General features: G+C 42.6%; 1 protein-coding gene across 28 annotated transcripts in view; it reads right to left on the reverse strand.

Moving 5' to 3' along the window:
- Positions 1 to 24,935, reverse strand: part of camk2g2 (calcium/calmodulin-dependent protein kinase (CaM kinase) II gamma 2) — a 59,294-nt gene that overhangs the window by 9,400 nt on the left and 24,959 nt on the right. For 5 of the 28 annotated variants that reach the window (XM_076742850.1, XM_076742847.1, XM_076742843.1 and 2 more), the window contains exons 3-15: positions 21,552 to 21,611; positions 20,108 to 20,162; positions 19,375 to 19,440; positions 16,508 to 16,580; positions 12,639 to 12,741; positions 12,402 to 12,485; positions 12,175 to 12,269; positions 9,374 to 9,496; positions 8,382 to 8,465; positions 8,243 to 8,285; positions 7,283 to 7,342; positions 4,441 to 4,481; positions 430 to 510 (exon numbers count right to left, since the gene is read on the reverse strand). In XM_076742850.1, coding sequence (XP_076598965.1) covers positions 430 to 510; positions 4,441 to 4,481; positions 7,283 to 7,342; positions 8,243 to 8,285; positions 8,382 to 8,465; positions 9,374 to 9,496; positions 12,175 to 12,269; positions 12,402 to 12,485; positions 12,639 to 12,741; positions 16,508 to 16,580; positions 19,375 to 19,440; positions 20,108 to 20,162; positions 21,552 to 21,611 — 968 coding nt within the window. Of the gene's footprint in view, positions 1 to 429; positions 511 to 3,607; positions 3,641 to 4,440; positions 4,482 to 7,282; positions 7,343 to 8,242; positions 8,286 to 8,381; positions 8,466 to 9,373; positions 9,497 to 12,174; positions 12,270 to 12,401; positions 12,486 to 12,638; positions 12,742 to 16,507; positions 16,581 to 19,374; positions 19,441 to 20,107; positions 20,163 to 21,551; positions 21,612 to 24,935 lie in introns of all 28 variants that reach the window. The other 23 variants (XM_076742845.1, XM_076742844.1, XM_076742841.1 and 20 more) reach the window with 7 other exon arrangements.

The following is a 24,935-nucleotide window of genomic DNA, read 5'->3' on the forward strand; positions in this document are numbered from 1 at the left end:
TTCCAAAGCAGTACCAAAGCTCAGGCGACACAGCTGAACACACAAAGGAGTCAGCAGGATGTGGCTGAGCAGAACTTGATTGAAGTGTCTGCTGTTGTACTGCAAAATGAAAGTCATTCGTCTGCCTGTCAGCGCGTGTGAGCGTGTCTACAGGAGGTCTGGGTAAAACACAAGCCGTGAGAGACACTCAGAGGCACGGACCAGTCGTTCAATTTTAAAGTCGGCAAAATCCAACATCACAGTCTTTGTTCAGAACGGAAGCAAAGAGGCAGAGGATGAAGGACAAGAGAGAGGACGGACTACAGAGGAGACTTCACTTAACGTGGGATGTGACAAAAAGATGAGGAGGAGACAGAACTGAACACTGAAAGGATGGAAACGAAATGCCATAAAAAGCAATGTGAAAGAAACCAAATAGAGATGAGGTACCATTGGTGCTGAAGATGACATGCTGCTGTCTTTGGTGCTGCTGCTGCTTACTACACTGTTTTTACTGTTGTTTCCCTGCGACTGGGGCAAAGAAACACAACACAGAATGATCCTGCTGGCTCTTTAACCACTGTGGGACTCTTAGGTGGAAAACAGGAAGAGAGCCAGAATCAATATTCCACATATTGTGAGTGATTGGATTTAAAAGTGCACAATCTGGGAGCGGTGTTCAATGCTTAGCAGATTTATCTGCGCATCTGTATCAATCATCTGCACCTTGCTGCTTTGTGCACTTCGCAGGGAAGTTGTTGTTTTACTCTCTTAAAAATAATCTAATCCGTAACACGACCTGATTCTCTTGATCATCAGGCACTTGTAGAAACAGATGACTGTAAGCGTCCTGCTCCAACACAAACTTGAGTGGTTTTAATTTCTATTATAAAGCTGTATTGAATCTAGCATCCTGGTGTTTGCCTGCATTTAAGGTCTGAAGCTTTTGCAGACATTGCACAAGATAAAGAAAAAAAAACAGGTTAGTCGGCAAATGCATTTTAAAACAATGAACATGTTTCTAGACTGGATTTTAGGTATTTTCCCAGCTCAGTTACAAGTAGGTAAATAAACATCTGCTGGGATAAAAAGAGGAATCACAGGTTTGTATGTAAAACGAGCACACAAGCGACTGGTGCTCCATTTCAACGCAGCCAGAATATGTGCGACTGAGTCAGAAAGTAAATTAAGAAAAATGGCTACCAGTCCAGGTCTGTGCATGCAGTGAAAGGCCTTGATGACAGGTTTTCCTCTAATCGTGATGAACAGAGTGCGTGTGCATGCGTGAAGGCATGTACTGCACGTTATTTCGCTCCTTTAACTCGGGTAAAGTGAGCTCAGAGACAATATCAAAGCCCATTTGACCCACAAAACTACATCAGCATTACTGCATCTGCTTAGATCAGCCCACTGTCTCCAGCAAACTGTTCATTACTGCGACTGAATTTTGATGACTCAACCCTCAGCCCAAACCTCAATCAAGCGTTGGCTTGCCAATAAAAAAAAAAAAAAGAGATAAAGATTTGGAAAGAATTTGAAAAAAATGACACAAAATAGAAAATTTTAAGCAAAGTCTGGTTTCAAGACTGCTTTTGGGTGGAATAAAAAACACATTTTCAGCAGCGTTTGTTGTTTCAGTGGTCTCTTGCACATCTACTGCGACAGTCCCACTGAATGAACACTTCTCTCTGCAAGTGCAGTGATGCACACCGCTGAGTAAATAAAGTATAAGTTTTAATTAAACTTCAAAAATGAGTTCATGTCAGGTTCACTGGCTGCACTCTCAGGAAATCAACTGATATAATGAAAGCAAAAGTACATTTGAATGCCATCACGATGTGTTTAAGTAATAATTTCGAAAAATTTAAAGAAAAAGAAAACTGTGAACTCCACAGATCAGACTGTCACATGATCAGAGACGACAAATATTCAACATAAAGTCTGTGTTACAAACTAGAGGTGCAGAGTTTGAAAAAGCAGGAAGGGAGGGACTGACAAAAGGATGGTAGTGGTTGCATTATGGGAAATGTAGGATCTAGTGTTTTTGGAACTTGGCCCACACTAGAGTGAGGCTGAAATTCAGGATATCTCTGCCTCAGCTTTCCTGTCTTTCCTGCTTTTCTTGTCTCTCCTGTAATCCGAAATTCACTGATTTTGTTGGAACCTGCAAGCCAGAGAGCAGTGGTTCAGCTGCCTAACAGAGGCGCAGGCTGCAGCTTCAGATCACAGACGGAGGGTGAGCTGGACTTTCCCTTCAGCCTCAGGCTAACTTGAGGGGAAAAGAGAAGCTCCTTGAATGCAAATCAGCGCTCTCACAATGAAGTTAAAAGGTGTGGACGAGAAGATTACATCAATAAAAAGGTTAAGAGCAAAGTGCTGGGAGGTTTTTCAGCTGTTTTTCCACAACTCTGAGACCAGCGAGTACCACAGCGTGACTGCAGAAAGCATTCTGTCTGTCTCTGTGGCCTATTAGGAACTGAAAGACTAATGTGCAATACTGAGACCAACAAACTGCAGTTTCATCAAGAAGTACAAACATGCAGGTTTTCCTTCGTGAAATCTCGTCCTCTTTTAGAATATGTGTTGACTAAAGGCCACCTGAGGACAGAAACTCTTTCCACCTGCTAACTATTTACTACGGTTTCCGTGCTGTTAAAACAATCTGAGCACAAGGTTCAAAGGAACCGGATGCCTTTCATAGATGTCCCAGGTTAATTAGAACTCAAACTGTTTATCTGTATTGACATATTTAGACTGTATTTTATTGCAAAGTTCCTGTCTGGCATCTTGTGTTTAGACAACCTTTGAGGAACATGTTTATATTTCTTTAAGTCAGGTTTCTGAAAGGTATCCTGTTGGTATCAGTACTGTAACTTATGCATCAGATTCAGTTTTACAGTTTTTTACCAAGTAACAAACAATGTAAGCATCAATTTTATTTTGAAATGTAAAGGAGCAACTAATGAAAAAGATCTGTAGACCAAATTCCCACAGAATTACTAGAACGATCTTAAAATGTCAAAGTATTTTTACCTTATTACTTTATGTACACTGCTTCTGATGTGCAGTCAGGCCTCAACTGTCTCTAGTTCAATGTCAGTGTTTATCTGCAGGTGTCCAAGACAGCTGTTATTTACAGGAAGGGGGTGGGGGGGGGACTCAAATGAAAAATAATGAGGGTACAATAAATATGCAATAATTAAAACAGGGAAATGATTGTTTACAATGATTAAAATGTCCCCTCGCTGCTGTGAAGCCAAAATGTCTGATCTGCATGGGCAGATGGGTCAGACGTAAGGATAACTGGAAGCAGGTGACTGTGTGTGTGTGTGTGTGTGTGTGTGTGTGTGTGTGTGTGTGTGTGTGTGTGTGTGTGTGTTATTGGAGTTGAAATGGCTTTGGTGGCACTTATAAGCATTTATAAGGGGATGCAAGGATGCTGGATAGACAGAAATCGGACAAGACGAAAACTGTCCAAGACGACGCCTCAAGCATCTCTGCCCAAAAGAAAAAACAACCAAAGGAAACAGAGAGGAGGGACGGGAGGACCGGAGGGGACGAAGACTCGGAGAGACGAGGAAAGAACAAAGAATGAGAAATGAACGAAAACGACAGGAGCCGATCTCACCATCAAACAAACACTCGAGCTGGACTTCCTTTTCTGACAGACAGCAATGGAGAGGAGGAGGAAAAAATAAGGGGTCATCGGGAAACAAGGAGCTAATCAAAAATAGTAAAAAAGTGAAGCTGGCAGATTGATCCAGTAAGAGAGAAAAACAAAACAGCTGCACAAGCTTACAGAGGAACAACGATGAGACAAAGGGCTTCAGAAGCAAAAAAACAATCAGCTGCAAAAACACTACAGGGGACAGGAGGAGAGCTGAAAGGTCTCAATCACTGGTTGTGCACTTTGTTTCATGTTGGGTCTCGTTCTTGTTTAAGTTACTGTACGTAATGGGAATTGTATTTTGGCCCTTGTTGATCATGGCGCTTCACTGCATGCATTGACGCTGACTGACGATCAAAACAAAAACACATGACGGTAGCTCGAATCGCTGTGAATCAAAGACAAACAAACAGCATTTAAAGGCCTTTTGATCCTTGTCATCGTCCTTACTTTCACTTTAATCTCAAATCTGCATTACCTGTGCCCCACCTTTAACTGCTAGCTCGTGAACATGATCAAACAGCTACTTTAGATTTAAGATCAATCCTTTAACTCAGCCACAAAAATCTATACATCACATTTAATAGAGAAACTAACAAATGAGCCCCAGAGCACAGAGGTAACCCAACTTAAAGAACATAAAGCTTTTCCATGTGTTCATAATACAAAAGATACATGTTAATAGAGAGAAGTTAGGGTGACAGACCAAAAGGGAGACAACAGCAGAAGACAGGAAGAGTAAGACAGGAAGCGTAACGTCAATGAAACTCACCCTCACGGGTCAGAGAGCTTACCTTCACACCGTCCGACTTTTTGTTTAGTAAGGTTTTGCACGCTGAAACAAAGAGAAAAGATGAGTCAGATTCAGTCAGTGGGACAAACTAGAGAAAAAGACGGTCCAGTACAGGTGGGTTAGGGTCAGAGCAACTCGAAACCCTCCCGGGGATAATCAGTCAAATGTTTAAAAGGAAATCTGATATTGATGATCCAGAAACTGAAAATGAAAAGTGAGCTTTTAAAACCAAGAAATCCGATTAAAGGTTCTGGAACATTTTTATTATTTAACTATAATTACTTAGCTTTGGAGCCACGTACCCTTTTACATTTTCATTTTTCTTTAAATACACGTGGTGATTTTGTTACAGAGTCTGTGGGATATTAAGGTAAAATTGTGTGATAGCAGGTCAAGATTATGAGATAACAATTCCAATAACGGTCTCATAATCTTGACCATGACTACCCATTCTTATGATACATGACTTTTTCTAGCTTTCCTGGCAGAAATTAGCCTGCATAGATTTACGTGCTAATTTCAAAACATCAACAGTAAGAAGACTGAACATTTAGAGGTACCAAAAAATAAGATAAAAACAATCAAGAAATGCATCTTCAAGCTTTTCTTGTATTTTCAGTTTCTTATTTCCATTTTCAGCTACAATCTTAAACTAAAGCTTTTGCACTGTTGTGAAACACTTTTAATTTTCATCAGATCAAGTATCAAATTTCTCTTTCCATTTACTTCATTTATTTTTCTCTTAAACATTTCTTAACCCACATTCATTCCTGTTTGTAGAAACAGTGTCATTAAGGCTGCACAGTTAAGCAGGACCACCAGTACGAGATAAATTGATCCTGGTTCAATGTTTTGATCTGCAGACAATCCTCCTCCCTCCTGAAGGCCTCCAGGGGGAAAAACATGCTAAACAACCTGTTTGTGATCCTCACTGAAATGATTTCATATCACCAAAGAAAACATAACACACTTGTCAACTGAACCACTGATGCTGATGAAGTTAAAGTCAGACTTACATAGAAATCACAGCAACACACACAACTTAACAGGAAACTGAATAGAAATGTCCAAACACATGCACACACAAACATTAAAAATAAACACACTCTCACAGTATAAACACTCATATTTCTGTCAGTCATGTCCAATAATCCTCCCTTACCTTCCATTTATAAAGTAGGAAGGAGGGCAATGAAGAAGGCAAGAGAACAGTGATGTATTTAATATCTGCATCTGAACATCTGAACTGAAAACTCAAGGTGACAAACTCCAGGCACAAACACCTTTTACTGTATGTTAAAAGGCATCAACTTCACACAGGTGGTGGCTTCATGCGATGACGGTGGCTGAACAACATGTCCGGCATGCAGCATTCACGTCAAAGTCTGTATTTTAAAAAGAGCTGAGGATTCATTCCCAACGTCGTCTCAAAACCACTTTCCTTTCTTTACACTGGATGTAATAATCAAGCAAAGGAATTTGATCATAATCAAGATCCTTAATTAACAACCCGCATCCACTTAAACCATCGATTAAACCATAATTCCTGTGTGAACCGCTTTTAAGCAAGCAGCTCGCCCCGTCATGTGACTGACATTCACCTGTGAAGGGTTCAGTATGCTTCACACAAACTCGTCTACAAGCCAGCCGTCACAGAGAGGGACCCCACGCAATGACCTGTATCAATGAGGATATCGGAGCACAGTTTCAAGGAAGAAGACGAGCATTTCAGATTGTTGGTTCTAGAAGGGCCTTAAGACTAAACTTCATCAAGGTAACTTACAGTGTGGATCCCGTACAACCAACCAGAACATGGATAATGTCTTTTAAAAGTCTTTAAAACACCCTACTGACACCACCAGCAGTAGGGGTTTCCTTACATGCAAAATTGTTATATAGAATATCATTTATATGATAAAATGTACATATGTCATATGCAAAATTCAGCGTCGGAAAAGTCTGAGAGGAGGTGGTTTCAGATGCTGTTTGACGATCCTATAAGCACTTTGTTTGAAGCATACTGACGCCTTTAGGTTTCTTGTGGTTTAGTCTGTTCACAAAAAGACAACAGAGCAGGCAGGAGTGAGAAGACAAAGAAATATAGATAACAAAGGACACTGTGCATTCGGTTTATCCAGCTTCCCATGCAGGTTGGCATACTGTGCTGTACTGTGTGCTCATACACATGCTTGGCTGGCTGTTAGTGCCAGAGCCATGCGGAGGGAAGGTTGCAGCGAGCACAGGCAGGCATCGACTGGGCATCTGCCGAGTACTGTGGATACAAAGCAGTTCAAAGGAGGCAAAACTGGGAGTGTGTTGCGGAGGTTGAATGCTGCCGTGTCTATTTATATTTGTAATATAAAAGGTTAAAATGGTTGCACTGCAGAGGAAAATGTTTGCAGCCTGCACCAGTTGTGTTAATGTAGATATGTGTAAACAGAGCTTTGCTATGTGGCAGATGCGGTGGTTGGAGGGAGGTCAGAGGGTCATGCTGGGTGTCAGTTAAATGGCTGTTGTGCTCGACACAGGAAATTAAATAGCCAGTCCTGGAGAGGAGCTCTGTTCATTAGAGCATCGACACACGCAGCAGCTCTGAAAGGTCAAGAGCTGAGCTTCATCTGTGGCTTCCATTTGCATGTTTGTGTTTGTGTGTGTGTGTGTGTGTGTGTGTGTGTGTGTGTGTGTGTGTAAGATGCCCCAGTGCAATGACGACCATTCAAAAGTGGCCCATCAGTGAGCAGTAGCAGCAGGCAGCAGGTGGAGGGGTTCAAGCAGCCCAGGCCACATGCCAATAGCCTGAGTACGAAGTTGGCAGTGCCTGACAACCCCTCGAGCAGACGTACCTTCCTGCGCCATTGCTGCCGTGCTGGTGGTAGCGGCAGGGCTGGTGTGCTGCCGTCCCACTATCGGACAGAGAGGGATTCAATGTGGAGGCGCAGGTGGGACAAGAGCCTTGCTAAAGTCTGACAGCCTTGTAAATTTCTGGATTTCTTAAATTTTAATAGACTTCAGAGCATTAGACAAGAATGACAAAACACTGGTTTCCAGAAAGTGTTTTTCTGACACCTAACTCCTTTTTATTAGGATGAAGTGAGGCAGCAGACGGGAAATCTTCTCAGCACCAAAATACCTGCGTCTCCTGTGGACATTAACTTGATAAACATGCCTACGGTTTAAAGTAATTCAGAGGTCTGGCCTGTCTGCTTTCTTCATCCCAGATCAATCCTGACCAGTAGAAAGTAGCTGCCTCTAATCCACAGGAGCTGCTTTACTTACATGAAAGCATATAAACAGGGCCAATAGCATTAATGCATTAGCTCGCCAGGCCATCGTCTAGCCCACAAATTGGATGTTCAATCAAAAGAGCACTGTGTATTCACTGATCAAACTGCTTACGAGCAGGAAATCCAAGCCAAGACCCTGAAGTGCGAAATCAAAAACTGTAGACAAAGCTGACAAGCAAATATGAAAAGGCATAAAAATGTGCGGTTAAGGGGACTAGATTGAGGCCAAAGAAAAGACGGATCGCAGACAGGAAGCAGTACGAATCAACGGGCCTCTATGAGAGATCAGATCAGGGTAAAGTGATCACCTGAAAAGTGTACAAAACTTCATTATTAATGGATATAATGACAAAACAGACTTGTCTAACTGTCGGTTTCTCTAAATCCAAGTGCTTCTTTGCATGGCTTCACTCCACTATACCATCAGCAGCACTGGGCCCTGGTTCGGAGTTTATGGGCCAAATCAAATCGTTGTCTCCTGATGTGTGGTGTGCGATTAGCATCGCTGCCAAAGCTCACCTGAAAAGTTCCTGGACACCAGCATCGTCGTGAGGATAGCTCCCTAAAGAGACGAAAATCAGCATTAAATGAGTTTGCATTAGGTGTGTGTGTGTGTGTGTGTGTGTGTTGGTGTGTGAGAGACTGCGTTCACACTCACTTTAAGTTTCCTCCTGGCGTTGAACTTCCGCAGACACTCCACAGTCTCTTGGCGGTGCATCATGGAGGCCACAGTGGAGCGTTGCTGTATGTAGAGGAGAGGAAACAACATTACAGATACGTCTAACTTCGACGTAGCGCCGTTATCGGTGTGCTGCGGATGGGACGGCACTGCTTTCACTCCTATACAATCGATTCTAAATGAGTCCTGATAAATGAAAATAACAGATATGAGCTCCTGTTTCCTAGAGCTGGGTGACTCACAGGTGGAGCGTATCTACAGGAAAGGCATGAATCATCCGTAAAATGATTAAGGAGCGCATTAAAAAAATATCTGCTTCTTCGATAAAAAGTTGAAGGTACAAGCCTGTGAGCATAAAAACATTAGGTGAGACTATAAACAGCTAATTGCGTTTTCGGATAAATTCGACATCTATGGGCGTGTTTGTTTACAACAGTGTTTTGAATTCTCCGCAGCTCTGATTGGTTCCTGTGAGGCGATGGAGGCTCACGGGTATTGCAGTGTTTATGGCCATGATATAAAGCTTCTCCAGTAACACAGAGGATATGATCAGCCAATCACTGCCACATATTTCCACACGTACGGTCTCCTGTTATACCTTCATTGCTGTCTGAAGCTCTTACATGTAGTCTTGAGCGTGTGACATTAATGAACTCAGAGCTTTGAATGTGTTTCACTCGAGCCAAAACTACGAATTCTGCCTGAGGACATGATGTAGGTCTCTGTGTTTAGCCGTTCATTACTATAACACTAGGCTACTTGATGTGACTGTGCTGCTTTGAAAAGCAGAGCCAAAAATGACATATTTTACAATGGGACTCTGGAGTGTGAGTGTGTGAGCTGCTGGTCTTAACGTGCTGCCATTCAGAGATTGAATGGCTGCTTCATAAGGTAGAAAGACGGCACAGACATCTTCCCCAGTAAGATTTCATTTGAAGTGAAGACCAAAGAGGACGAAGAGTGTGACTTACGCAGACCCAGGGATGCTTCAGGGCCTGGTCGGCAGTGATCCTTTTGGCAGGGTTAATCGTTAACATCTGATTGATCAGATTCTTGGCCTCGGGGGTCACCGTGTCCCACTCTGGAGAAGGAAACTGAAAGAGGGAGATAAAGAAGAAGGGATGTTAAGAATATATATCACTGTCATTATGCTGTCATTGAACATTTGATGCCAGAACTTAAGGCTTAAGGCAACATGCATGTGCACTCATATATACTTCTAAAGTCATACGCATGCGTCTGGATCAGCCGGAGTTGCTCAGGATTTTGTGTTGCAGGTGCAAACACAAACGCTGTATTTATTTATCAAACAGATGCAGTAGGTTAGAGAAGTAGCCCACGTTTCAGGCTGCTTCTGTATTCTGCAGGCTGCTTCTGTATTCTGCTGATTTTCAACCAATTTGCGACTGTCTTTTAATTTTAGGGAAAGAACTCTCTGCCTCTGAAGACGAGGTGACGAATACTGGCCGGGGAGTTTTGCTTTGTGTTCATTAAACTTGAACTTTACCATTAATGAACTGTAAAATCACTCCAGGCTGGTACTGAACTTTATTTCAGTGTATTAATGTCCATTCGACACCGTCTCCATGTGCTGCTCTCCCACTCTTGAATGAATGCCTTGGGAATATTGTGTGCATCTTTGATTTGTCTTATCGTTGCATTTTATCTCTTCTTCATTTCCTATGCTTCCTAATGTACTAACAATTATGCTAACAATCATCATGCTTGATGATTAGTAAACCAGGCAGTGAATACACACAGACAGCAACTGCAGCTCATGTTACAGCTCAGTGTTCTTATTGAATCTGGCCTTCTGTGGCCGAGTTTCCGTCTGCTGTCAATCACATTCTAAGAGAAATTTAGAAATTTCTTAAAAAGAACTAAACAAAGACAATGTGAATTAGGTGCTTTCCATAAGCCAGTTTGGAGTGAATAAATTGGGCTGCACAAAATGTAGTTTTGTCACAAGTCGGCGGGATAAGCTACGTTATGCATGAGTATAATAAAAAGTAGAAGAAGAAGAACGTTTAAAAACCAGAAACAGCACAAGTCGCCTTAAGCACCTGAGAGAAAAACGGAGAGGTGTCTGCAGGGATTGGATTGGCCATGTTTCAGTTTTGCTGTTTCCACCAAGCTCAAAATGTGCTTACAAACACCTTGACGGACACACAGCTTGTGAAATAGATCCTTCTGCACTTATCTGGACAATGCATGGAGGCCAAGAAACAAACATATTGTATAAGTACTGCAGCTTTATTGTTACTATACTCTGTTTCTTTTCTTTGGAACATGATTAATATGTGGAACGGTGCAATGATTAATGTCTTTCCTCGATGGATTACTTCAACGCTATGACACAAAAATAAAAAAATCAATTCAATGACTGTGTTTAAGGAAAAACTGCAGTCAGTGGAAGAAGCCCTTTATTAGTCAACGTCAGCATCGCTTCTCTCACTCCAGTTACTCAAAGCTGGCACCCTCATCCCTCCAGTCCAGGCAGCACAAAGCGCCAGCAAACATGGCTACTAATAAAAATCAAAGCAAGCTGCCGGGACACATTTACTTCAAACACTTCAGCGTCAGTTGTCAGTGACTGACGGGAAGAGAAGAAACAAGATTCAAGGTATTTGCATGACAGTGATGATAGTGCAGATTATTAAAGTGCTTGTCACAGTCACTTCATATCAACACTCATACGTACATTCATTAGATGTGGTTGCTTCCAATTATGAAAATGAATACGGGTAATAAATTCCCATCTCCCAGAGGATGATGACATGTGATAAATAAGCCCATTGCTCTCTCTTAGTGTTTCACTTCTTTTTCTACAGCAAGATGAAAATCAGGCAATAACAGTAGAAAGCAATTAAAAACTAAAATTACATTTTTAAATTACTTTGCGCGACAGACTTCAGAGTGTGAGGCATGAACTGAAGGTGTCCTGTAGGGCTCATCTGGAGCGTGCTTTTCCTCATTCACATAAATTATGATTCAGGTTGTGAGGTAGAATTCAGGTTTCGTGAACCTAGATGGAGCTCAGTCAGTCAGCCTGCGATGAGCCCGCAAATATGAGTTCCATGAAACTACTGGACTCACTCACTTCCATCAGTAAAACAAGTGTTTCCTTCACGGAAAAAGTGGAACACACGAAAGTTTAGTTGATGGTAGTTTGATATCAATCAAGAGTTCAGCAAAAAAGGACTGACTGGAATTAATTAAAGTATGTAATATTATTATTTTTAATTATAACATTATTATTATTTGTTTATTTGACATTATGTTTAACTAGAAACAAGACTTCAGTACTCCCAGTGAACCCAGAGCAGCAGAGGGATGACGATAACACGGCTCTGTTGTTGTACTGATAATATTGGTGCACCTACTCTGTAGTTTCCCTCAGCTTTTCTTTTGTTTTACGACACAAAACAAAAGATTTTGTTTGCTCTCTCTGGCCTCATCAGCATGTTTTTCTGCCAAAGCAGGCAGCGGTGCAAGTTTCACCATCAAACGGGACCCAGTGGGTTTAAAGACTGAAGCCTGCACACCCAGGGCAGAGACTGGGGGTCATGAGGATGTCTAACTCCCAGAAAAGTGTGAACAATGGCAAATAGTTTTGTCTAGTTTGTGTGTCAGACCGTGTCCTTATGGAAAATAAACATGCAGTCACAGTGAAGTCCTCAGTCAATAACCATGCTGGCCTTCAATGCTGCAAAACTATTAAAACTGACTCAATATTATGAGTTAACTACAAGAATGAGAGAGAAGTACTCACGTCATATGCTCCGGCCTTGATTTGTTGGTACAGTTTGTGTTGGTCCTCGTCCCAGAACGGAGGGTAGCCCACCAACAAGATGTACAGGATCACACCTGGCACACACACAAAATGAACATACTGCACATAAAACACAAGATGCATCGAAGAAGTAGTTTCAGAGGCATCATTTCGCTCATGAATATTAGTGAACAAACAAGCAAATGGACAGAAAAGGTGAAACTGACCACATGCCCATATGTCCACTGGCTTTCCGTACGGGTCCTTCCTCAACACCTCTGGGGACAGATATCCTGGAGTTCCCGCAAAACCTGTGAAAATACAAATAACGCATAATGCACAGTATTCTCTCTGATTATGAGACTGTGATGGTGGTTTTCTTGCTGAAGCTCACACTGCTGCTGAAAGTGGACACTGTGCAATAAATACAGAGAATAAACTTTAAAATTATTTTTATTTCTTACCAAACCATGCCTGTTGGTCCCCCTGCACCTCGATGGCCAGACCGAAGTCTGCAAGCTTCACCGCTGCTCCCTTCATCTTACTGGCCAGGAGCAGGTTCTCCGGCTGCAACGCAGAGACAAACCGTTCTTTAGGATGAAATATAGATATATGTAAATGCTCATCACACGGCAGCTTCATATTTTGTCTGGCTAACACTCAAAAAGGTTTCAAATTTTAAAAGATTAGCAAATGCTCAAATTTAAGACATTGGTAGCTAATGTTTTTTTATTTCCACTTGCAGGTATAAAAGTCATCATTTAATCAGCAAAGAAAATAAGGAAATGCTGTGAAATTTCTCCTTGGATAAACTCTGAAGTTTTGCATGCCACGAAATTAACTGGAGCACAGTTATGAGGAACAAGGGGAAAAAACATTTAAGGGCAAAAGAGATCAGCATGTACCCTCCTTCAAGAAATGTTCTGTGTGTCTGCATGACTGGATGAGCTGCAGGAGCACGATGACATCTACAGTAGTAATGAGGCATGATTTGGTCAAACAGGCAACAAAGGCTTCCCCTAAAGGAAAGACCTTTGCAGTCAGCTGTCACTGAATTTAACACAGCGTCTTGACACTGTCCTTCTGATCACATAATCGTGCAAAAAGTCAGGATTAGAACATATTAACTGTGTTTAGTTGTCTTAACTGCTTTCTTCATTTGCATCTCCTTATATTATAATTCCTCTCACTTGAGGAAGAGAGGAGAGGAAGAAGAAACTGAGGAAAGACGTCAGGTCAAGTGTGACATGATGCAAGGTCAGCTACCGGTTATAGCTGCACAGCTGTTCTAGATTCACGCATTTTAGGTTTTTCTTCATAATTCACTTGTTTTTTTGGCTGCATTAATGCTGAAAGGTTATGAAACTCTGACAGCTCCTTCTTTGTCAAGCTGCCTGTCAAAAAGCCACAGACGACAAAGGAGACATGAAAACAGAGTCCATACGGCAGTGTTGCATCAGGAGACGATCGAGGGACGACGTGCGAGATAAGGGCCAAGTGACCGACTGTGGTGACCATGCTAGTGCTAGCTAGCTTCTCCACTGCCAACAGTTAGCTTCTTACAATACAAATAATGTTAGCCTCGTGAGCAAGAATACCAAAAACTAGGCTACGGATGCCTTTAGCCATCTCCACTTGTTGGGTGACCCTTGCCTTAGCCTTGTAGGTACATTGCTTCCCTTGACCTCCGACCTTGTTTGCCTCTTTCCACCTAATTTGCATATTAGACTTGGCAGAATCGAAGGTCTCCAAGTGACCATACTAGATGCAGATGCAAAGGGCCATGATCAGATATCCAGATAACAGCATGCTAACACCACATCCAATGGGCCGGTACCCGGTGAATCTGCGCGTGCGTGTGTCTTGCAGTGGTTAGCCGGCCACACAAAGATGAACGCCTCAAATGCAGACGGACAGACAGATGTCTGACACAACTGTCTTGGTGCTCCTGGTCTGTTTCTTCTCATCTGTCAGTCTCTCTCTCTCCACGTAGTTATCTATCCATTCATCTATCCATCCATCCCTCCCTCCCTCCTACCGTTTCCCCCCCTTCTATCGGGCAGAGGTGACACAATAGGAAAAGGAGAGAAAAGGGTAAAGGGCTGGAGTGAAAGCAAAGAGGGAGAGACAGACAGATAGAGACAGATAGATGGGAGGTGGCATAATGAGTCCCTACGCTGGCGCTGCAGCAGCCGGGTGACCTCACCCTACAGTTACCATGGCAACCCAGCCTGCCACCAGCCAACAGCATTCAACTCTTTCTCTCTAATTCTTGTTTTCCCTTCAGCGAGTGGCCCTCCCAAGATGCCGGGATGACGACTGTGATGTCACAGCTCTCCACGGCACACTTTGTTGACGTTTTTTTTTCATGGCTCCAATACAGATGTCATTTCTGGCAGCTTTATCCCCAGGAAGTTCTTGGAAAAAAATAATGAACTCAGATGTTGCTCCTTTTTTTTTTAAGCTGTCAGACGATTGGAGGGTTTTTTTCTCTCAGAATTTTTGGTCACCTGGGGGCAGTGAAAGTTGTAAACACAAGTTGTGGTGGCTAACATGTTAGCGAATAGTTGCTTATTTGCACATCCAGCAGATACAGAGCAATGTGTCTGGCCGCTTCAGTCCAATATTAAACTCCCCTTTCAGCTCTGGTTTGGTCCCCACTACGACTTTTTAGCAGCTAAATACTCCACTATGTTCAGCAGCTAGTTGCTAACTTTGCTGTTTGGTGATGAACAGGTAGCATTCAGTGGGTTTATCAGAGCTAACATAAGAGTTGACCACATCCTTTTTCTCCTCAAGTAGCTTTAAAGCACATATGTTTGATATTTTTACAAAAACAACATATCAAATGATAACGTGACAACAGGTCGCTCACAGTGATGAAGCCCTTTAATCTGCAGCTCCTCTCAGCTTTACAGAGCTTCATATTGAGCTTCACCTGATTCTTTAGCTTTTTGGCCAACAACCTTACTGGTTTGCTTCTCGCCGCTCTCAAAGAATCACTTTGAAATGCAGAAGGCAGCTGTTTTCAGTGAAAAAACACTTTGTGCACAACCTGCTCTGCACCAAACTGCAGACAGACACAGTTAGCTGCTGGACATAGTGGAGTATTTAGCAGCTGAAGAGCAAAAACAGAATGAAAAGACTGAAAATTTGACTTAAATGGATTAAATAGGCAACTGTTTGTTGACAAGTTGAAAACCTGAAAGAGGATATATTGATGGTATGTTTACAACTTGTTTCTGCTGACCCCAAGTGGCAAAAAAATATCAGTTATTGCAGAATTGAGGTTGGAAAAATCATCATATTCTACTCGGACAGCTCTGAGATGTTTTCTAAAACAGCTCTTCACTGAAGCTATTATGGGGATAATGGATTTACTGTAAGTCGCTTCTAAGTCTGCGAGTCATATAATGTGAAGTACTGTGATGTTTAAACTGGGTGAATTAATCAAATGCAAGGTGTTGTGTTTTTATGCTGTTTGATTCCATCAAATGGAAACATTAAAAGATGTCCTCTGCATCATTTTAGGCTCATTTCGCCTAAATCCAGCCAGACACATTTCCCCTATCATCATTATCATTATCGTCGTTCTAAAGGCTTCCCTCTTTAAGTTTATTTGATATTGAGATCCATATGCAAGCTAAAAATCAATAAAAGACCATTTACGCCACTTTAACACAAAAACAGATGTTTATTTTCCAGTCAAACTAGTCTCCTTACCCTTGAGTTATGGTTTAATCTTGCTCTGTCACATAAAAGTAATGGACCAGATTGTAAAGTAAACTATTAAAGTTTAGGACTCTGGACTCAAAACAATGCAATTATCCAGGTGTTTAAACCTCAGCTCCCTTTGCTGTCTTACATTCCCTGTTTTATTAAAATCAGACGACGCAGCTGAAGAGGTCAGAGTGCTGTTTGTTTCTGGTCGGGGTGAACAGTCTCGCTACAGGGGAAATCGTCACTGGCCGTCATCTCAACCACCGACCCGCTATTAATAGCAGCTGGTCTGCTTTCGTCAGTCCTCAGCAGTGTGTGTGGGGGGGGGGGAGTCAGAGGAAAGAGGGGGACAGAGGAAAGAGGGGAGGGATACAGGGAGAGAAAGCAGGTGAAGAAAGAATGGGATGACGCTCATCTCTTAAATTGCTCTTAACGTCACAGCATGACGTCTGCACGAATGTGTGTGTGTGTGTGTGTGTGTGTGTGTGTGTGTGTGTGTGTTTAGACCTGTTGTGAATTTCCACAAATGCCTTTCATCGTCATTCACAACACAGCCCTATTTATAGCTGACTTTTATACAATAATTATATCGTATTCTAACATGATAACTCACCTTGAGGTCCCTGTGCACAATGTCATGCTGGTGGATGTGACTGACGCTCTCCAGGATCTGATTGATGCAGTGGCTGGAGGAGACAGAAGACGGAAAGACAAACTCAACACCATGCCCTCCTCATTGGTCCTTTAAGCGCATCTTTAATGGTGATGTTTTTTTGTGAGCTCATAATAGAGCCTCAGATATCAAGCCAAAATAAACAGACGTCAACTTGAGCTCAGAGAGGTCAAAAACTTCTGAACCCGGACAAGAGAGAGACATGCTGAGACAGGCCGCGGAAAGAAGGAAAAGAAAGATGGCAAATCAAAAGAGCTGAGGTAAAAAGTTCCTGCTGTGCACACCAGATTGTCACTACAGCAAGTCGACAGCAGCCAGCTCTTCCATGGGCCACATTTTTAAGCTTAGCTACTGCACTGTATGGCCAAAAGTATATAGACAACCACAGCCCAGAGCTCAACTCTTACAAACACTGGAACAACATCAGTGCCCGACTCGAACGACATTCACACCCACTTCGGGCTGTCTGGAGGTGAGACAGTAAGCAGAGTTTGAACTTCTCTCTCCACCTCTCTTTAAATTTTTTACACGACTTCATGTGAACAACAAAGTACGACACTATGAAAGCCTTCCAGCAGAGACTGTCTGAGAAAGGGCGCCGTTATCTGCATATTTAAGCAATATCACATCCTCTCCTCTCTCAACGATGGCTGGCTTTTCACTGGTGTGGTCAGAAAAACTCCCCATATGAACTAGTTTTGTTCCGGCATAACCCGACCTCATGCTTTTGTGGCTGAATAGGAGCAAATCCCTGCAGGCAGGCTTGTTTCACCAAATACTGAACATGCTAGATTTGCAACAATCCTCTCGCTCATTTTGACACATTCCACTAATCAAACCAACTGGTAAATCTATGACCAATGCACGAGCATGGCCTCACAAATACACCTGCAATTCACGAGCATCATACTGACACCATCTGCAATCTGCATGTAGTTGTAGAGGAGAATAATGTGTGTATGCGGGAGAAAAGCTGGATGCATTTTTATGTGGAAGGAAGTGGAGCGGGCCGGGTGTGTGCGGCGGGGATATATTATGTAAGCTTGTCCTCAGCTTACATATCACCAAATTTGCTGGTCTGATGCACAGTTAAAATTACTCCTGTTTCTTTTACATTAAATTGAGCTTGACATCAGTAAAGGTGAAGTGAAGGTCAGCAGCAGGAGGGCGTACAGAGACAGACTCAGGGACAGCGGTGTCCTCTCTCTCACAACAGAATGAAGAGAAGAGCTCCCGGTGTTAACGTGGAGCATTGTCCTCACTCACTTTAGTGTGTGCATCCCCTCACATTTTCCCTCCTGCCGTCTCCAACAGTCTTCACCTCATATCACTCCGGCTTTTGTTTTTTTTCTGGCTCAAACAGCGTCTTTGGAGGAGGATTATCTGTGCAGATCAATATCAGAACAGAGAGAACTAATCCCAAATGTATGTGTCCAACCTCCACACAACCAAAAGGTTGAGCTTGCTAGCCCTGACTAGCTTTGTGGTAGTCCTTTTTAACTGCACTGTACATCTGTCACTCACCAATGTATAAAATAAGGCACAAATTCATTCCGTCATGGTCGATCACAACTGGTGTTTTTGGTCGCTTTTAAAATGATGTTATATCTCGATGAGGATGTCGTCATGGTGTGTCAGAGGTAACGGCTCTCTGGGCTTTGGTGCTGAAAGCATGAATGTTTTGGGTGCCCAGGCTTCCACTTTGTTCACCCGTGTGTGTAATGCCCCATTAAGTGTAAAAAAGAAAGTGTTTGAAGCTGCCCTCTCCTCTGCTACTTTGTATGGATGTGAGGCCTGGCTTAAGGTGTCTCTGAAATCCTTTGAGACCCTCTACATGCCCGGGGTAAAAGCTCTGCTTGGAGAGAAAACCTCCACCTGACTTGACCTGTTTATTATCAGTGCAGGCTTCAGCAAGAGGCCCAGTTCCACCACAAGATGAAGCATCAGCTCAAAACACATGATGATCTGATGGATTATGAGCTCAAACTGACTCGACATTGGAATCACGTCATGAGTTCCCACCTGGTGCGAGTGATGGAGATTTCAGATTGTATTTGTACTGAAGGAGGGGAAAAAGGGCACCAGCAAAGAAGCAAAAATAATACACTAAACTCTGAAGCAACTGTCAGTCTACTGCATATAAATACTGAAGATGATTAGGGAATGACATTTACAAAGATTCTCCTGTCATCACACTCACTGGACGAGGAAGATGGAGTCATGCACCCCCTGAACAACAGCTCTGCACATGGCACTGGCACACAGAGTGATATAAAACTTGGACCATGACTCTAATGATCACAGCTCAACTTTAAAGGCGCAGACTTTAGTTATGTTGATATAATTGTATTATTATGTTTATGTCAATTAACTAATCGCAACATGACTGACCACAATCAGCCAGAGCATTATATAAAGTCTAGTCTGCACAATCCAGACAGGTGCAAAAAAACATCTGCACCTTCCGACAACAGGCAAAAAAAAAGGTTTAAAAACTTCGAGCAGCTTTGTCATCATTTATTAATGGAATTAACTTTAAAAGCCCTGAGACACGTGGTCAAAAATAAAGTGCGTAGCGTCTGCTGAAAACAACCTCAGAGAACTGCCAGGAACCACAAGCACTGCTTCTGCTACTGAAGCACAAAGCACATTAAGTGAGATTCAAATGGGGGAAAAAAAGAAGTGCTTTCATAACTTTGCTGCTTCGGCAGCCTGAAGTTTTACTTTGGTGGCCTTCAAAAACTTTACTTGTAACACACAACATGCACTAGCTAACGTGCAGATGTTAGCATGATGGCATACCGTACCTGGCATCTGCCTCGCTGTAATACTCTCTAGCAACAATGTCCTCAAACAGCTCTCCTCCAGTGACACTGCAGACAGACGGAGAGAAAATGGAGACTTATTTTGATCAATCCAACATGTGTGTTAATGCGTATGCGTAACTGCTGCTCTAACTGCTGCTTTACGAGGCCACTTGAGCGGCTGCTGATAATACAAGCCTGGACAAGACTGACTTGCATGTCTGGTTTATTTGTACCTCAGAAACAGTAAACTAGAGCCTGACCTGAAACTTTCAGCAACACCTTTTCAGCACTGTTTCTCAAACCCGAGCAATTATGTGCTGAATCCTACCAAACAGAATCAGACACCGTGGAATGCTACCACATTTCAATGGGTGAAACACAAGTTTACCCAATTAAAATGTGCAGCAAGGTGGCTGCAACTGTGAGAGACATTTTATTTTAAGTAATTTGGCTGAAACTTGCGAATACATGGCCAATTTTTAATATAAAAAAGAAGCTTACACTCTCAGTAAATTCTGGGATAAACATGATGAAAGGGGAGTGAAGTTAACATTAAATGTGTGAAAAACTGGTACCAAATTACTGTCAGCAGCTCTCATTATCAAACACCTTTGGGCTTCATTTAGGAGTAAACTGACCCTTTTCGTGACGGCAGCTCAGCGGGAAAGCTCATGCATGGCACTGCTGTGAAGTCAGGGATTACTTGTTGTGTGTATAAATGTGATTTACTTACAGGTCAAAGACAAGATAATGGAAGCCTTCCTCTGAGATGCTGTCATGGAGTCGGACTATTGAAGGAGAGACACAAAGAAACTTCAATTAGAAATGAGTTCATATAAATAATGTTTCCTCATGGAAGCTCTTCATGAGTCATCATCTGGAGGAGTTGTGTATGTGAGTGTATCGGGGGCAGCCGTGGTTTAGATGAGCTGTGTTTTACATTTGCATTTTGAATACCAAAAGTTACTGATCACAAAGCACAAGAATCACACTTGACACAAATCAGCAGAATGTTATTATGGTACGTTCATCCATAACCATGAGAAGGTCAAGTGGAACACGGTGCTCGAGGATACGAGGTTTCCAGCAGCACAGGTTTTCCTGCCTATCTGAAACGATCCTCTCCAAGGCGCCGCAGTAGGTTTCTAAAGCCTGAGAGCCACCTGGCTTGTTGGCGCCTGGATGACAAAGTTGACAGAACGGTTGCCATTTTCTAATCATTCATAATTGATGTGATACTGGTAATTTCCTTTTAGGTTGTCTCTCTGTTAAATGGGCACAGACGCAGGCAGGAAACATCACCGCACACAGCGGGGTGAAAAGTTCTTTTTTCAACTTTAACCAACAGCTTCCGTTCTTTCAAGGCTCAAATTAGGCCCGAAAATGTTGGATATTGCTCTTTTCTCGCTTCAGACGAGTTCGATTTAGAGAAAAGAAAACTTGACTGCTCTCCTCCTGAGAACAGGATAAGAAAAGAGCACCTGAGGGAGGAAAAGAAAGGGAGAAGAGGACGAGGAGGAAGCAGGAATCAGGTGGGACGAAGAAGAAAGAGAGACCAGTGAAACCATACCTATTAGGCTGTTATCATACTCAGTGTGAGTGAGTGTGTGTGTGTGTGTGTGTGTGTGTGTGTGTGTGTGTGTGTGTGTATTGCTTGCACTGGGCGACACACTGTATGATAAGACACTTGGCTGTTCTGCCACAAAGACACTTCGCCATTTCCTTCCTTTCTCAAGGGGCCACTTCCTATTGTCTGGTTTCTCACACTCACACTCACACACACACACACACACACACACACACACACTCACACTCACAGACACACACACACACACACACACACACTCACACTCACACTCACACACACACACACACACACACACACAGAGCCTTGTTTCCATTACGTCTTGGGACACTGCATAGACTTACATTGACTTCCCGGAGACTTAGCCTCACCTTCACCTAAACTTACTGATTGTAAAGACTCCGTAAGGAAGGCGAGTCCCCACAATGTGACTGTATAATCAGATTTATGTGATTCATGAGTAATTGATGTACACACACACATACACACACTACACATCTACATGTCACCATTAAAAGTAAAACACACAGGTTAATGTGACTGTCCTGACGTTCTGAATGAACGAATCTGCTGGCTCTCTCAAACGACTCACCTATGTTCGGATGTTTCAGCAGACGGCAGATTCTCGCCTCCCGCTCCAGTTTCTGGTGATCTGAGGAGAGAACAAGCAGAGAGGAAACAGTGTCAATACCAGGAAGAGGTGATATTAAGATCATTGTTCAACATGTGAGCTACGGTTACATAAATAACAGGACAACAAAAACACTTCTTGGAAACACACTGAGTGAGTGGACGCAGATATATTAGTCCACAGTCAGATTACAGTCACTCAATGAGACTGCAGCTCGTGTTCTTCAATAGCATTTTTGCAGCATAGCATTTTGGAAACGGCTTCTTCTACATAATTTTTTAACAGATGTAGTGCTAATAAATAATAAATAATTTGTTTAGTTTTTCTAAAGCAAAGATTTTTGCAGCCATTAAAACTTAATATTTTGTTTGGAGGGATTTCAGAAACGGCTGCACTCGCGACGATGTGAAGTCATTAAACATTTTCTTTTAACTGTGCAGCTGTAACACATAAACACACAAACACACTTTAGCCCCTTCCTCTCCAGTCTCCCTGCTCCTCCTGCTCCACACACAACAACAGCTTCCTTTGAAAGCGGTCATTCTTGCGACCAGCATCAACTTGACTTGAACCAGAGGGGACGGCTAAATAGTTTCAGTAGAGATGGGATGTCAGAAAGGTAAGATGCACCAGAGGCCATAACACACACACACACACACACACACACACACACACACACACACACACTCACACACACACACACACTCTCTAACACAAGCTTTTTGCACTTAGTGAAATTAGTCTTGTGGGTCCAGCCTTAATATAATCAGTGTCCAGTTAATGATTCTAATGGCAAGGGGAGGATGTGTGTGTGTGTGTGTGTGTGTGTGTGTGTGTGTGTGTGTGTGTGTGTGTGTGTGTGTGCGCGCGCGTTGGATGGATACAGTAGATACAGTGGATGACATTTCCTGTTGCAGGGTGTCAGAGGTCAGGTTCATACTGGACACCCACCAGCTGCTGGTCTCAGGGGACAGATGGGCCGCTTACGTGACGGAGTTACGCCCGTGTGTTTGTTTTTTGGTGTGTGTGCGTGACAGAGAGGGAGTGACACGGGACAGCCGTAATCCCCTGTCCCACCCTCGGCTTTGGGAAGTGTCATGGCGTCTACATAACCGTCAGTGCTGCGACATTTTCAACATGCACAAATGTGCAGATTATTTTCTCCTGTAATCGATTCATCTCTTGGTCTAGAAAATGTCAGAATACAGAGGAAAATGGCAATGACAATTTTCTAAAAGATGACATTTAAACTGCTTGTTTTGTGCAAAATCCCAAACTATAAAATTCAGTATCAGAGAAGACTGAGGAGACCAGCCAATAATAACATGTGGGATGCACACTATATGAACTGAGAGCACCACGTTCCTGGTTTTATTCCGTCTGTATATCTATGGTCACAATCAAACAAAAGCAAAACGGCCAGACAATCTCTAAATGAATTGCAAAAACTGTTTCCAATTAATTTGCTGTCAATCAACTAAGCAATTAACTTCTACAACACACTACTGCTGTCTCGTGGACACACACACCGGATCGTATACATTTACAGTGCAAACACATCTGCATGTACAGTGATCAGCAGTGTGCAAACACAGTCTGAAGCAGAAGCTACAGGCCGTGTGCAACATTAAGAGCCCGACTGTCGATACTGTGAGAAGCACTGGCTCTACCCACAGTCACATTTCTGTCGTTGTATGCATGAAATTTGCACGTAAATGCCTGAACATAAAAAAAACAAAATGTCGGAATACTGCAGAATGTTTTTAGGCTTGACAGAAGTGGAAAAGTTGTCATGCTCATAACTCTCTCATGCACCCGTATGCGTGTTCGTAGTGTAAACACATCTTCATGTACAGTGATCACAAGTGCACAAACACAGCCTGCAGGAGCAGCCACAGACAACACTGGCTCCACTCACACTTTCATTGACCTGTTTTATGCATATTCTCAGCTTGCATTAAAGTAAAAAACACTTTGATATTATGAAATGATTCTGGGATTGGCAGAGGTTGGAAAGGTTGTCATATTGATGAACAGGGTTGCACCAGTGTTGGCCCTGATACTAATCTAATTAAGCGAATTGCGTGACAGGCCAGACGACAGGAACCTGCTGGTTGCAGCTTCTCAAGTGTGAGCATCTGATGCTTTTCTTTCTCATGTACATGTCTCATATTAGTGTCACAGCAATCCCTGGTGCATATTTCTCAGTCATCTCAATGGCTTCCATACAATGAGGCAGCAGGTTTCTAATTTGGGAGAAAAACAGAGCAACAGTATCATGTCAGCGCTGTGTAACGGGAGAGAAAAGACAGCTCAATTAATCCCTACAGATGAAGACGTGAAGGTGCAATACAGACTGATGGACTTTTCAATGGGACATTTTATTACTTGCATTATCTTCTGCTGTACTATAAAAACCAATAGCTTGCTGTCAGCCCCTGCTACATGACTCCACTGCACCAGAAAGCAGCAAAAATAAATAGAGAATACATATGTTGCAGCAGTCAACAGTGATCCTCGTTGCACATCACTCCTATATTCACAGCTAATTAATAAACCACAGATACAAGAGAATCAGAGGTGACTAATCAAACTGCTACAAGAGCACAACTGCCAATGAAGACTGAAAGCAGCAATGAAATGTCATCATGTGTCAGAGTTACTAGAGCTTGAGTAAATATCTCATCTCCTCATGTCCTCGAATGCATGCTCATCATCAACAGAAGCTGATGGAAATAATCACTGCTTGGCATTTTATTTCAATGACTTCTTGGAAATGAGAGATTTAGTTAAAAGAAGAGTCTTGTTAAAACTCGCCTGACTCATCAGATAATAGAGAAGCGTGAACACAAAACCATCAATCACTTGGAGGTGTGCATTAAGCAAACTCAAGTCAACGGTGCAGTTAGTGTCAAAACCAGAAACCCAGCACCCAAACTAATGGAGCTGCATGTAGTCACTGAAGCCACACAACAGGGTGGAGGTAAACCAGAGGTTAGAGTTTGTTGAATCCCCCAACTGGCTGGAAAAACACTGGCAGGAAAAGTGAATAGGAAATACTTCCTTCCTTTACAGCAAACACTGGGGGGCTTTATAGGCAGTGGAAAATCATGACTACCATGTAAATATGGAATTTGTGGTCCTGTGTGCACACAAAACATTTTAAACTACAGTTCTGTATTTTACATGACACCAGTGAACTCTCTGCAGTCATAATTAACTATTATTTACTGATAGTACAGTATAAAACTCAATCTGATGGTTCTGACCTGCTTTTAGGAGCTACGAGAGACCAATCAGAGGAGAGGAATATGGGGCAAGAAGATGTCATGGACTCTGGGAAAC

Source organism: Chaetodon auriga, chromosome 11, assembly GCF_051107435.1.
Source record: "Chaetodon auriga isolate fChaAug3 chromosome 11, fChaAug3.hap1, whole genome shotgun sequence".
NCBI classification, from domain to species: Eukaryota; Metazoa; Chordata; class Actinopteri; order Chaetodontiformes; family Chaetodontidae; genus Chaetodon; species Chaetodon auriga.